The sequence below is a fragment of the Nematolebias whitei genome, chromosome 17, assembly GCF_014905685.2.
Source record: "Nematolebias whitei isolate Nwh7 chromosome 17, NemWhi1, whole genome shotgun sequence".
NCBI classification, from domain to species: Eukaryota; Metazoa; Chordata; class Actinopteri; order Cyprinodontiformes; family Rivulidae; genus Nematolebias; species Nematolebias whitei.
The window spans coordinates 20,072,012-20,086,320 of NC_056514.1; the positions used below are offsets into that span (position 1 = coordinate 20,072,012).

General features: G+C 40.6%; 1 protein-coding gene across 1 annotated transcript in view; it reads right to left on the bottom strand.

Annotated features, from left to right (window-relative positions):
- The window catches only part of snx29 (sorting nexin 29), a 270,132-nt gene that overhangs the window by 41,183 nt on the left and 214,640 nt on the right, over positions 1 to 14,309 (bottom strand). The window contains 1 exon segment of the mRNA XM_037691628.1: positions 11,609 to 11,749. Coding sequence (XP_037547556.1) covers positions 11,609 to 11,749 — 141 coding nt within the window.

The following is a 14,309-nucleotide window of genomic DNA, read 5'->3' on the forward strand; positions in this document are numbered from 1 at the left end:
CAAACATTAAATAAAACAGAAAAGATTTTAAGACATTTAGAGAATGGTATACATTATAAGAGACTGAATGAAGACTGCTAGCCTAAATCATTGCATTTGGAGAATTTCATCCAGTCAGGTTTGTATATTTACAGTGGTGCTAGAATGTTTGTGAGGACTTTACCATTTTCTATATTTCTGCTTAAATATGGTCTAAAACATCAATGGATTTTTACACAAATCCCAAAAGTAGATAAAGAGAACCCAGTTAAACAAATGAGACAAAATATTAAACTTGGTCATTTATTTATTGATGAAAATGATCCAGTATTACATATTTGTGATGGTAAAAGTATGTGAACCTCTAGGATTAACAGTTAATTTGAAGGTGAAATTATAGTCAGGTGTTTTCGATCAATGGGATGATGATCAGGTGTGAGTGGACACCCTGTTTGATTTAAAGAACAGGATCTATCAAATTCTGATCTTCACAACGTTTGTGGAAGTGGATCATGGCAGGAACAAAGGAGATTTCTGAGGAGCTCAGAAAAAGAGTTGTTGATGCTCATCAGGCTGGAAAATGTTACAAAACATCTGAAAGAGTTTGGACTCCACCAATCCACAGTCAAGACAGATTGTCAGAGTCAGTCAGAGTCAGAGTTTCTTTATTGTCATTCGCACCTCATGTGGTACATGTGGTGGAGCGAAATTATGTACACGGGGTCCCAGTTACATCCGACAATAAAATGTATAAGAAAAACAGTAATAACATCTAAGATATGAACTAAGAAAAACATCAACTAAATATACACTAAGCACTCATAACATAAAACATTGAACATCAGCACAAACATGAACATGAGTCTGTGAGCAGATGTGCACGCATGAACACATCAACATTGAAACAGATCAGCAGCAACATGAAACAGATCAGCAGCAACATGATATGGTTTTTCACAGTGATTATTCTAGTTAGAGATTCATGAGTCTAACAGCCTCAGGGTAGAAGCTGTTCCTCAGTCTAGTGGTTCTACACTTAATGCTCCTTAACCTGTGTACAAATGGTAGAAATTCAAGACCATTGTTATTCCCCCAGGAGTGGTGGACCAACAAAGATCACTTCAAGAGCAAGGAGTGGAATAGTCAGTGATGTCACAAAGGACCCCAGGGTAACTTCTAACAACTGAAGGTCTCTCTCACATTGACTGACGTTGATGTTCATGAGTCCACCATCAGGAGAACTCTGAACAACAATGGTGTGAATGGCAGGGTTGAAGGAGAAACCACTGGTCTCCAAAAAGAACATGGCTGCTCATCTGCAGTTTGATAAAGATCACATGGACACAACAGAAGACTGTTGGAAGAATGTTTTGTGGACAGATGAGAACGTTTTGGTTTAAATGAAAAGTGTTCTGTTTGGAGAAAGTAAAACTGCATTCCTGCATAAGAACCTTATCCCATCTGTGAAACATGGTGGTGGTAGTATCATGGTTTGGGCCTGTTTTGCTGCATCTGGGCCAGGACGACTTGCCATCAATGATGGAACAATGAATTCTGAATTATATCAGAGAATTCTAAAGGAAAATGTCAGAACATCTGTCCGTGAACTGAATCTTAAGAGAAGGTGAGTCATGCAGCAACACAATGACCCTGAGCACACAAGATGTTCTACCAAAGAATGGTTCAAGAAGAATAAAGTTCATGTTTGGAATGGTCAAGTCAAAGTCCTGACCTTAATCCAATCCAGATGTTGTGGAAGGACCTGAATCAGCAGTTAATGTGAGGAAACCACCAACATCCAGAGTTGAAACTGTTCTGTACAGAGGAATGAACTAAAATTCTTCCAAGGTGAGCAGGACTGATCAACAGTTACTGGAAACATTTAGCTGAAGTTATTGCTGCACGGGGGGGGGGGGTTTACACCAGGTATTGAAAGTAAAGGTTCACATATTTTTCCCACTCACAATTATGAAATATCGGATCATTCGCGTCAATAAGTAAATGACCAAGTATAATTTTTTTGTCTCGTTTGTTTAACTGGGTTCTCTTTATCTGCTTTTGGGATTTGTGTGAAAATCTGATGATGTTTTAGATCATATTCAAGCAAAAATGTAAAAATGTCTAAAGGGTTCACAAACTTTCAAGCACTACTGTAGCTCTAGTTTTGATCTTATACGACTCACAGTGAGCTTTTTTTTTTTAATATCAGCTGCTTGGAATTTGCCCGTCTTTGTTGGCAGGCATGAAATGAAGAAAGAGAGAAAAGCTATAAAACTGAGAGACAGATGATGTGGATGAAACAGGAAATTTGCTATCCTCAGTGCAACTGAAGTCAAACAACATCAATGTGGGTACAGTGTGTTAGGAAGATAATATAAACTGTAGAAAGAAGAGAGAAAGCAAATACAATGTGGGCACAGTAAAGAATTTTCAAGAGGCCTATAAAAAGACACCACAAAAACAAAGCAATGACAAAGAATAAGGTGATTTGGGTAGAAAAAATAATAAAAACTTTAGAAATATGCCAAGAAAAAAATAATCCAAATAATCTGACTTAAATTAAATTACACTATATGTAGCAAATTAGATAATATTACACCTCTGACGTCCTTACAGGGAACACTACTGCTTTAATGAAAAATATGTTTTTTGTTTGTTTGTTTATATACTTGCCCTTGTAATACTATTTTTTTTGTTTGTTTTATTTTGTTTCTAAACACTGCTTTGCATTAAAAAAGTTGACAATTTGATTACCCACTGCAGGTTAGAACAGAAGATACTGCAGCTAAATGTGTGTAGCTTCTAGACAAGTTCTCGAAGGTGAGAAGTGTTTGAAACTTGTACTACAGCTTTGCTGAGGCCAAGTCAAACCAGCAACAGAACTGGGGTCAAAGCCAAATGATGTCCCAAAATTTAGAGAACAAGATGAAAAGGAGGGAGTGTTGAGAGAAGGCAAAGAGATGCTATCCTGTTAGGAAGGAAGCAATGCTGCATTCAATTTACCTCAGAAGTTGGAACTTCTATGTTACTGTAGATTTAATACAACCCTATTTACAAAAGAGTTAAGACATGTAAAGGAAAACAGAATGCAGTGAATTGTAACTCTCATAAACCAATATTTTACTCAAAAAGTGAAGAAAAGAAACATGAAATCTTTAAGGATTTTTACCGTTTAGGAAAAATGGGGTCATTTTTAATTGATGGCAGCATTATATTTCATAAAAGTTGGGACAGGACCATGTGCACCACTGCAAAGCATCCACTTTTTACTCAACAACTATCTGTAAACATATGAAAGCAGAAGAGACCAACTGCTGGAGTTATTGGGATGGGAAGTTGTCCCATTTTTGTCTGATGTAGGATTTCAGCTGTTCAACAGTTCTGGGTCTTCTTTGCTGGATTTTTCATTTCATAATGCTCCACATGTTTTCTGTCTGTGAGAGGTCTGGGCTGGAAATACGTCCGTTCAGAATCAGTGAAGTCACGTTGTTGGAACACATGCAACATATAGTTGAACATTATCTTGCTGTAATATGCAAGGCCTTTTCTGAAAAAGCTGTCACCTGGACTGGAGTATATGTTTCTGCACTGATGATTATTTTACAGATGTGTAAGCTGTCCATATCAGAGTCAGAGAGAGTCACAGTTTCTTTATTTGTCATTCGCCAATTGCACCACATGTGATACATGTGGTGGAACAAAATTATGTAGACAGGGTCCCAGTTACATCCAACACTAAAATTGTAGGAAATGTGGGAACCTCTAGGACTTGAAAAGGTTTCTTTCAAAAATTGGGTTCAAAATCCTACATGACTACTGCCATATGTCAGAGTCAGAGAGTCAGAGTCAGAGAGGTTTTATTGCCATTTCAGCTACGTACAAGTACATATTGAAATGAAACAGTGTTCTCCAGGATCATGGTGCAACACAGAACATAAAGTGCAAAAACAATATAACACACAGTGCAGATACACAACAGTACAATACATACAAACAGACCTTTAATAAATGCAAAATACATCTAACCTAATCTAAACATTTAAATCTAAACAAGCAATTAAGAGACAAGACTAGAGACACATGTTGATTTATACATGTGTAGGTGGTACATGACATGAGGTAGAAACATTCTGATATGTGGTTAGCATTGTAATTTTTCTATTTTTATACCAGCAGAGGTAAAAAAAAAAAATAAAAAAAACTGTGTAAGGTGCAGAAAAAAAAAAAAAAAAACTTGGGCAGATTGCAAAAACATGCAAAGAAGTCACAAACAGTACAACACAGTAGTTGTGTGTATTTAGGATGTGCATGTGTCAGAGTCCATAGTGAATGTGCCATAGTCTATCTTGCGTGTAGATGTGTGTGTTAACTTATATATATATATATATATATATATATATATATATATATGAATGTTTCAGTTCAGTGCCCTGAGATGACTTCTGTTGTAACACAGTCTGGCTGTGTTAGTCTGAATCCTGCGGTACCTTCTCCCAGAGGGCAGGAGAGTAAAAAGTTCATGTGATGGGTGAGATGGGTCCTCCACAATGCTGAGGGCTTTCCTGATGCAGCAGTTGTTGAAAATGTCCATGAGAGACGGAAGAGACTCTGATGATCTTTGCAGCTGTCTTCACAATTCGCTAGAGTTTTTCCTATTCAATTCAACTTTTATTTATACAGATAAATCACATTGAGCCTCTAAGACTTTTTTACAAGTGAGAGAGACCTGTTTGGACAGACAATAAAAGCGGTGAAAGTGACAACATAGGTTTTGAGGGCAAAAAAATTCCTAACAGGCTTTCAATCTTTGGCTGAAGATGATAGCCTGAAAATGAAAAAAAAAAAAAAAAAACTTGCACACAAGCACACTGTGACGCTGACATTCCACAGGGAAGGGGGGACGCAAGGGTGGTAAGCGTGTCAAGAACACTCACAGTGGCACTGTAAGAGTTCCGATGAGAGTGGTATAGTTGCTCAGTTCCCTCTGGAGAGATCTGAAAACACTCTCGGGGTGTGCCGAGGTTGGCCAAGAACAGCGTCAGACAGAATCCAAAGAGTCCTGAAATGATGATAGAATATTTATTCAGCCGGGCCCCTCTGATTGGTCCATAGACTTCCTCAGTGAGAGAGGGGAGGGGACAGAGCATCAGGTTTACAGAGCCTCCAGGTGGATTAAGATAAGGTGGTCTGTCAAGGCCAGTCAGGGAGCCGAATTCAGATAAACACGTTTGTTTTGGGGACAGACAGAACTTTATTCATTATGTCTTCCTTGAGTCTGTGTCAGTCTTCATGGTTTTAAAACATCTAAATTAAGTGGACACACCACTGGTCCGTGCCTGAGAGTAATCCCCAAGGTATGATCCATCCTGCCAGTGAATCCTAGGGGTCACAAGTGGCCTGCAATTCTGACAAATCACATCCAGTCTGTGGCTTAGTTACAAAGCAATTGAGTCTGGGGGTCCGAGGCACAAACTAAGCCATCACATAAGGCAGACAGCCTGCCTAGGGCCAAATTTGCTGCCGACAACTTCTTTGTTTGTTGATAAACCAGAAACCAGCTGATTCCAAAAAGTAGGAAACCTGTTATCACAAATCCAATTATATATGCGTCCTCAACATCCTCGATTGACAGCAGAGATAGACACATCACCTTCCACTTTCCCCAGGAATTGATGATGTATCCAGCTGCGTGTGTGCCATCAGGGCAAGTTGGCTTGCCTGAAGCGTATCTTCTCATCAAAAATAAATAAATAAATAAATTCGCTGAGGGACCAACTGAGCAAATCCATTGCAGAATTACGATTTGGAAGATATGTAGAAGACAGGCTCTAAAGCAGTTTCACAGACAGAACAAAGCAGAGAAGAAGAGGAGGGGGCATCTGCCCTTGATGAGAACAAGTGTTGAAGTGATCTGATGCAGTACAATTCCCGAACCAAACAGTGATGGAGCTGCTCAAGATACTCTCAGTGGTTCCTCTGTAGAAGGTGGTGAGGATGGGAGGTGGCAGACGAGCTCTGAGTCTCCTCAGAAAATAGAGATGCTGCTGAGCTTTCTTGGCGATGGCGCAGGAGTTAAGGGTCCAAGCGAGATCCTCCGCCAGGTGAACACCAAGGAATTTGGTGCTCTTCATAATCTCCACGGAGGACTTATCAATGTTCAGTGGGGAGTGGTCCCTTGGGTGTTTTTCTAAAGTCAATGACAATCTCTTTTGTTTTTTTAACATTCAAAGACAGGTTGTTGATTTTGCACCAGTCTGTTAGCCGTTGCACCTCCTTTCTGTACGCTGACTCATCATTATTGCTGATAAGTTCCAACACAGTTTTGTCATCTGCAAACTTCGTAATGGAACTTGAGCTGTGCATTGCTGTACAGTTCATGAGTAAGCACAGTAAACAGCAGTGGGTTGAGTACACAGCCCTGGGGAGCTCCAGTGCTCAGTAAGGTGGCGCTGGAGGTGTCCTTTTCGATCCAGATGAATTGAGGTCTCCCAGTCAGAGAATCCAGGATCTAGTTGCAGAGAGAGGTGGTCAGGTCCAGCATGCTCAGCTTTCCAATCAGATGCTAAGGAATGATGGTGTTGAATGTTGAGTTAAAGTATATGAACAACAATCTAACGTAAGTGTTTTTTTGTCCAAGTGCGTGGAATCCAGGTGAAGTGTGGTGTCTGTTGTCTGTTGAGCAGTTAGGACGGTACATAAACTGCAGTGGCTCCATGGTGGGAGACAGCTAGGTCTTGATGTGATGCATGACGAGTCTCACGAAGCACTTTATTGTGATAGGAGTGCTACGGAACGATAAACGTTGAAGCATGGCACAACGACTTCTTCGGCACAGGAATAATGGTGGTAGTCTTGAAGCATGTTGGAACAACAGCACTGCTCAAGGAGATGTTAAAAATGTCTGTGAGAACACCTGCCAGCTGGTCTGCACATTCTCCGAGTACTCTGCCGGGAATGTTGTGTGGTCTGGCAGCTTTCCGTGGGTTGACTCTGTATAGAGTTTTCCTCACATCAGCTGTGATCAGACAAAGCACCTGGTAGTTGCGAGGTTGGGTGGTCTTCCTTGCCACCGTGTTGTTCTACACCTTGAACCGAGCGTAGAAGTCATTCAGCACGTCTGAAAGGGAGACATCACTGTCACAGGCAGGTGGTTTAGTCCTGTAGTTTGTGATGGCCTGGATGCCCTGCCACATTCTTCCACATACTTGGCATACATCCGGTAAGATGGCGCCCGTGTACATGGCTTGCAATCCACCTCTGTTGATGGTGTTTGGATTATTTGTGTTTTGTTCGTTTTTCATCTGGGACATAAACTCGCTGCAGGTGTATGACCGACAACAGCTTCTGGATCTTTGGTTTTCTGCCGCCAATGTCGCTTATCTGGATCAATATGAGCAAACCTTTGAACACCACCCCCCACCCCCCCACTATGAGCACACTGGTGAATTTGCATGGTAAATAAAAAGGTCTGCATCTAACAACAGCAAATTCCACCATCGGAGAACAGTACGCTACAACAAGCACAGAGTCCTTGCACCATTTGGTGTTAATGTAAACACAAACTCCTCCACCTTGTACTTTACTGGACTGAGATGCATTCTTATCTGCGTGATATGATGCTAGCCCGTCCAGCTGAATAGCACTGTCTGGAATGTTGTTGCCAAGTGTCAAATAATATCGATTTTTGTGTGAAATCAGTCCTAAAAGACCAAGTTGAGAAGTTGAGATATGCAGGCAGCTTGTCCTCTGTGCAGAGCCGTGTGTTTGTGTAAGAGCGGCAAAGAGAGGCCCAAAGTGAATCCAGATGTTCTGTGTATGTGTCTGTGAGTGTACAGGGCAGAGCTGCAGACTTTTCTCAGTGAGCGCTGGAAGTGTTTACATTTTTAAAATCATGCCTGAATCATTGTTAAATGAGTATTCTTATATTTTAAAAGTGATTGTGTAAGTGAATATATATGATTACATGTGATTAAAAACTTACATGTGATTACAACTTGTGATTAAGTTGAAAAGATTGTAGTCAAGAAAAGAATCAGTAATCTGGAATGTTAAACAGTAATGTTTGACTGAAATGAACAGAGTGATTCCTAAGTGTTGAACTGTAGTAACCTTCCTTAAGCAGAACAGGGCAATGAAACTTAGAACGGAATGTTCCAGAAGTTAGTGAGTGCAACACTCTCCTTACGCACACCTGTTAGAACAGAATGTTCCAGAAGTTAGTAAATATGACAGCCTAAAGAACCAATCATAGGCTTAGAGTAGATGGTTACACTTAGGAAGGCAGATCCAAATAATGGACATGTCCAGGCAAGTCTCTAGTTAAAAGCTATAACTATAGCTCACACTTACAGTTCTAGGCTGAATTGTTCAAGGAGCTGGTGGAAGTAGGCCAGTATTGGACTGTTCTTAGCTGCTGAAGAAAATATGGACAATCCGAAAAAGACTCCTTTTAGTCAAGATAGGAGTTTCTTTTTAGTTTCAGCCCGGATTTCGGCCAACACAAATCCTCTAAAAATTGGAACAGCTTTTCGAGCGAGGGGCGCATCTTCTCCAGGGATTTGGAGATAGATTTTCCCCTGCCTTCCAATCAAAGAATTATTCAAAGAAGTAGACTGAGGGTGAGGGAAAGGGACACATCCTAATTTACCGTCATTTTACAAATTTTCTACAAAATAATAGCGACAACTTAACCAACCAACCAACAAGGGAATCAGATTAATTTTTATCAACATTTTGGGTCCTCTGTTCATGAATGTCAAACAATGGAATAGGTTTTGAAAAGATAAATAACAACAGTCTGGAGGAATTTCGTATAAGATGACCTGGGAGTTTTAAAGTCCTTTGGGGTTCTAACACATACTGGGGCTTCTAGACATCACCCAACTAGATGAAAGGAAGGCTTTCCTCCATCAATTCGTAAGAGCTTTAAGGACTCCTAACTTCCTATCTCAGCTTATCAGGGCAAGGAAATCACAACATTAATTGGACTTCCAACCCTTGGACATCAAAATCAATTAACAAGAACCTCCCTCAAGTAATGTATGAACTCTTAATTACTGATTCTACTATATAACCAGATGTAATCATTGTTTGGATTGTGCATTAACGCTGTTCCCCTGCAAATCATTGATTAAAGCAAAGCATATAAAGTAAAAATCTGGATTATCGTTTCACCACTTCATGTTCATGGATTAAGAAGCTTGGTTAAACTCTAACAAAATAGGGAGGTTTTAAATGGGTTTCTCAGCTGTGAGTATTAAGACAACATCCTGGAATCCTTTTCCTGGATTCTAAAAAGAACCAGATCATTAAGAAGTGACATTCTACAATGAAGGTGAACGACCGTTAATGTGAGTTTCCTGTGGATGACGATCCAACTCCGGTTGCTAGGTTGGGCGAGCCACAGGGTGAGATAAGGTTGTGGCTCACAGATGGAGGTCGTTAACAAATCTGGGTGAGTCACCTTCAACACAGCTTAAGTTGAACTAACCTAAAATTACTCTGGGTAATACTCAAGTTTTAGACTTAGTTCGTTATACCCCTTAGATGAGAGGCTACAGTGGGGTTTGGCCATAACTCAAGAGGGAATTCCACTGGGTAAATCGAGACAAGCCATGTTGCAGCCATTTTTTATATGTTTCATAAGTTCACATGTTTAATATATGTATATATAGTAACCTTGTGAGGTGGATAACTTGTGAAATAATCAATGCACCGACTTCAATTTTGGTGCATAGCTGCATCTAGGTGTAAAAAAGGGCACAGCTGAAAATTGGGTTGCCACCTCAAAATCCAAGATGACCGCCACCATACAGTATATTTGAGGAAACTGCTTTCTAGAATATAGACCACCCTCTGGCTCCACCATTGTGCCTGGTCGTGGATAAAACTGCTCCCTCCATTTGCCAGATCTGTCACTCTGCGCTGCCTCAGACAAAAAATAAAATAAAATAAAAACTACCTCTATTCTTTTCCACAGTGTAAGTCCTACCGACTTAAAAATCTTGCACCAAAATTATTAAGGTTTCCTTGCATGCCCTGTTCTATTCCAGTGCAGAAAAACAGTCATCTCAAAAACTGCATCCCAGGGGTATGCCTGTTTAAGCTGGAAGGCGAATAGGGTACCTCAAAGCAAAAGCAGCAGGCAGATGGTGCTTAATTGCCTTGGTAGGCAACACACCTTTTTTTTCTTCTTTCGGCTTCTCCCTTCATCAGGGGTCACCACAGTGAACTAAGTCGCACGAAGACTTGGTAATTATTTTTTACGCCGGATGCCCTTCCTGACACATCCACAGACCACCAAGCTACCACAGCCCTCTGTATGGAGCAGAGAGCTGCCATCTAGGGCATCCGGAGGAGCAGATGGTGGGGGTTAAGGGCCTTGATCAAGGGCCCAGAGTGGGGCAAATGAGGGTGGAGGCAGGTGTGGGTGCTTCTCCTATCCCACCCACATTTTGATGTTGTCAATACCGAGAGTTGAACCGGCGATCTTACAGGTCCACCTTCTCTAACCTCTGTGCCACAACTCCCCTGGTAGGCAACATGCTTAGGAGATGGAAACTCTTAATTAAAACCCGAGTACCGTCAACACTCATTAGTTGTCCAACCCTGGTGGATAGTAAACTGACAAATGCTTTTAAAATGAGCAGACAAGGGACCAGCCCCCAGTACACAGCAAAAGGGGGTTCTAAAATTTCCAGGGAGCCAGCCTACGGTGCCTTGGGTGCAGGTATTGCAGATGGTCATATGAACATGCCTCTGGACTGTCTGATAGGGAATCTGGCTGAGCAGGTCAGCAGTACAGTGACTAGAAAAAAAAAACCTTACTCTGGCCTTGGAGCCTGATGCCTATGTGTCGAGCTCTGGGCAACCAGAGGATTCAGTGTCTGGGGGCTCAGTGACAACAAGGGCTTCTGCCTCGTCTGTTGCTGGGTCTACTAGATATATTCAGTGTGAGGGTGCAGGTGATAAGAACACCAACATGTTGTTGGGTCCTCTAATGAAAAAAATGTTAAAGAGGGAGACTCACGCAATGAGATCTTGGAAGTTCTTTCCCTCCAGAAAAGGGGGAAGAAAAAGCCTTCAACTTCTTCTGGTTTGGTTTATGGGAAGGGGAAGTTGGCAAATGAACCTCCTTGAGACTCTACATCTGACAAACCTCGACCCAGCATGTAAGAGAAAGAGGGCTGTGACCTCGACTCCAGGTAGTGCCCATGCCCCAAATAGACATCACAACAGGCATTCAATGGCGTTGGCTGCTGGTGGGGACTTGCAGGTCACATATTCCAGATGATGGCTTGCATAGACCTCTACAAAAGGAGGAGTGTGAGCATATGAGGGCCTGCCTGGTGGCTCAATGACCTAATGCTAGATGACGATACAGTGCCACAGTTCAGTGAGTCAGGTCTTGTGTAGAGCACCTTTTGTGAGACCTGCATGAACAAGTCTGCTATGAACTGGCTTGTACAAGCTGTCTCTGAGATTCCAAGATTAAAGGGCCATGGATTCTCTGCCAAGAGAGTTCAGGACCTTACAGTATGTCTACAGTATGTCAACCAAAAACTTCATAGTGTGAATCCCGTTCAAGTTCTCCACATTATTAACCAGAACAGAAAACATATAAGCTCACCTTGTTTCCAATAGCTTTCTTAGGTGGAAAGACAAAGGTATCCACTTGTGGAAACCTTGTTCTCAAGTGGTTGTGAAGCTCCCTGAACTCAGCGTAACGCCTGTACACATTCCACTCATTATCCAGGATGCGGATGTAAACCTAAGGACAAACACATCAATATCAACATTATTGTTATGGCCATCTCTATGACCACCAACAGCATGTCCTGGTTTTTAGCAAACCTGTTAACATACATATATTGAACTGTGTAGAGGCGCCCAGTCTATTGTTTGTTGTGACAAGACAACAGAACTACAACTTTGGGAAATGGCTTAATTTCAAATTATAATTTAATAAAAATAAACTAATACAAAATAAATAATTGAAAACACACCAAAAGCAGACTGGTGTGTGACATTTTTTGATGTACTCAAAGCACCTACAGGGTTTCACAATAAATGTATGAAATTAAATAGAATGAGTACAATACATATCTTTGAAAACATGCATCTCCTCTTACATATTGCAACACATAACAGTGTCTACAGAAGTGACTGAGCTGTTACCATTTCTGTGCTCCATTAGCTGTTTTATTCAGGCTCATGGAAGATGGAGGGAGTGGAGAGAGAATGAAAGATGGGCCTAATACAAGAATAAAAAGAGGGGGTAAATGGGTTTTATGTTCACAGCGGAAAAAACAGACCACACCGATGGACAAAAGAGTGAGCAGAACAGATTTTGAAGGTTTTATTTTTTTTTATGTAAAAATTAAAAAAAATAAATTACAGAGGGAATTGAAAATGATGAAACCAAAAGAGATTTTAAAACAACCAAATGAATGCCAGACTACCTCGATCTCTAACAGGAAAATTCAGAAAATAAACAAGCTGTCACAATGCAGAGCTTAATGTTCTCTTCTAAATTCACACATTTCTGAAAGTAGTGTTCGTACCCTGCTGCGTTCAAAGCTACAGCCTTTCACAGGTGTTTGGTATAGTCTTGAACAAAGAGTAGGACTCGTTCAACTGAACATTGTTTCAAATCCTTGCCTTAGGTTTGGGGTCAGATGAAGTTGAGTGAGCATCTGAGCTCTTAGACTTGCAGCTTTCCACATTTTCATGCTAAGCTGCTCAGCTGAACTGCAGTCTGTTAGGCAGCTGGGGATGGAGCGTCACCCAAACACATAAAAACAACCACTGCTGTAGTACTCCAGGATGGTTCAACAGCTGCGTTTTTGCAGTAATGTAAGAGTATTTGAACAAACTCCCTCTGACACCTTACTATTGTGAAACACTAAGAATGGGGGTTCCTGCAATTTTCCAAATTTGACAATCTGCCATTCGCACCCACTTCAAACACTGATGGTCCAAGAGAGTGGGAGTGAAAAAGAAAGCAACAACTGAACTCTCCTCAAGCTCATTCTTCTCACAACTCTTTCTGCCACTTTTCATGTGTACAAATGAGTTCAACACAATAACTGCTTCCAGGATAGACTGTGAAAATGTGCGCTTTCATCCCCTTAATTAAACAATTAGCGCATCTCATCCCGCCCACTGACAGCCTGCTTTTCCCCACCAGAATGGTCGTCAGGAACAGCTATAAACATTTTTGACTCTATGAGTGATCATCAGACAGCAGGGCGCAACAGCCACTCATAAGTACATTTCACCACTACCTGCATGATAGTGTTTAAGTCCACCTAGTACTGGACCATCACAGCATAAGCGAAGAGCCTCTGTAGATGTCCTTTGGAACCCACATCTTTTAATTGAATCTAGTGGGTTGCTCGATGGACATTTTGGGACTGATTTTATTCACACACAGATTAAATTGGGATACGAGTTCACAGCTCTGCTGGATACTCCATATTTGCAGTGTGTAGGGCACAGTGTCTGGTACAGGCATCATAGGATGTGGGGTTTGTTAGGGATACGGTAAGGGTCTTATGCAGTGGGAGTGGCAATGGTGAAGAGACTAAAGAGCTGTTGCTAAATATTTATTGGTACAGAGATGTCCGTCTGTTATGCTCATTAACATTAACTCGCTAAATATTAAAAGACTGAATGAAAATATGCACATCAAACAATTTAGTTACACATAGAAATTTTGTTAATCAGTGATAGTGTTTGAATAAAATTAAAAATAGGAAAAAATGTAACTTCTATTAAACTATTCTATGAGAAATTATACGATTCAAACATTATGTGCAAACAGTAGCAATACAGAGTTAGAAAATGTCCATCATGAGGGTACAAAGCTAATGAAACAGAAGGATCTACACTTTAAGAAGAAAAAAAACATATTTCAGTAGCTGGACAACATTAAAAATATCACAAAAAAGGGTTTTGTAAAATAATGTGCTCTTTATACAAGCTATTTAACTATTTACTTATTTCAATCATATTTATCGTTATCTTCCTGACAAAATTCATACTCAACTCTGGAGGTATGGATATACAATACAAGCATACGTACTTGCAGGACATGTGTACAAGTGTGTCTGTGTTTTTATATACACCACTTCTGAATATTGGTGGAATAAAACTGTAGGAAACGGGAAGAAAAACCTTTTGTTCATAGTCAAATATCACACTGAGCACTTTCATTTCACCTCACACTTGTTTGTTACAAAATAGTCATTGCACTAGAAGTTAATCAGTGTGAACATGTGAAACGTTATATTATTGCTTTCTTCTTAAAGTTTCTCTAGTCAAGAGAG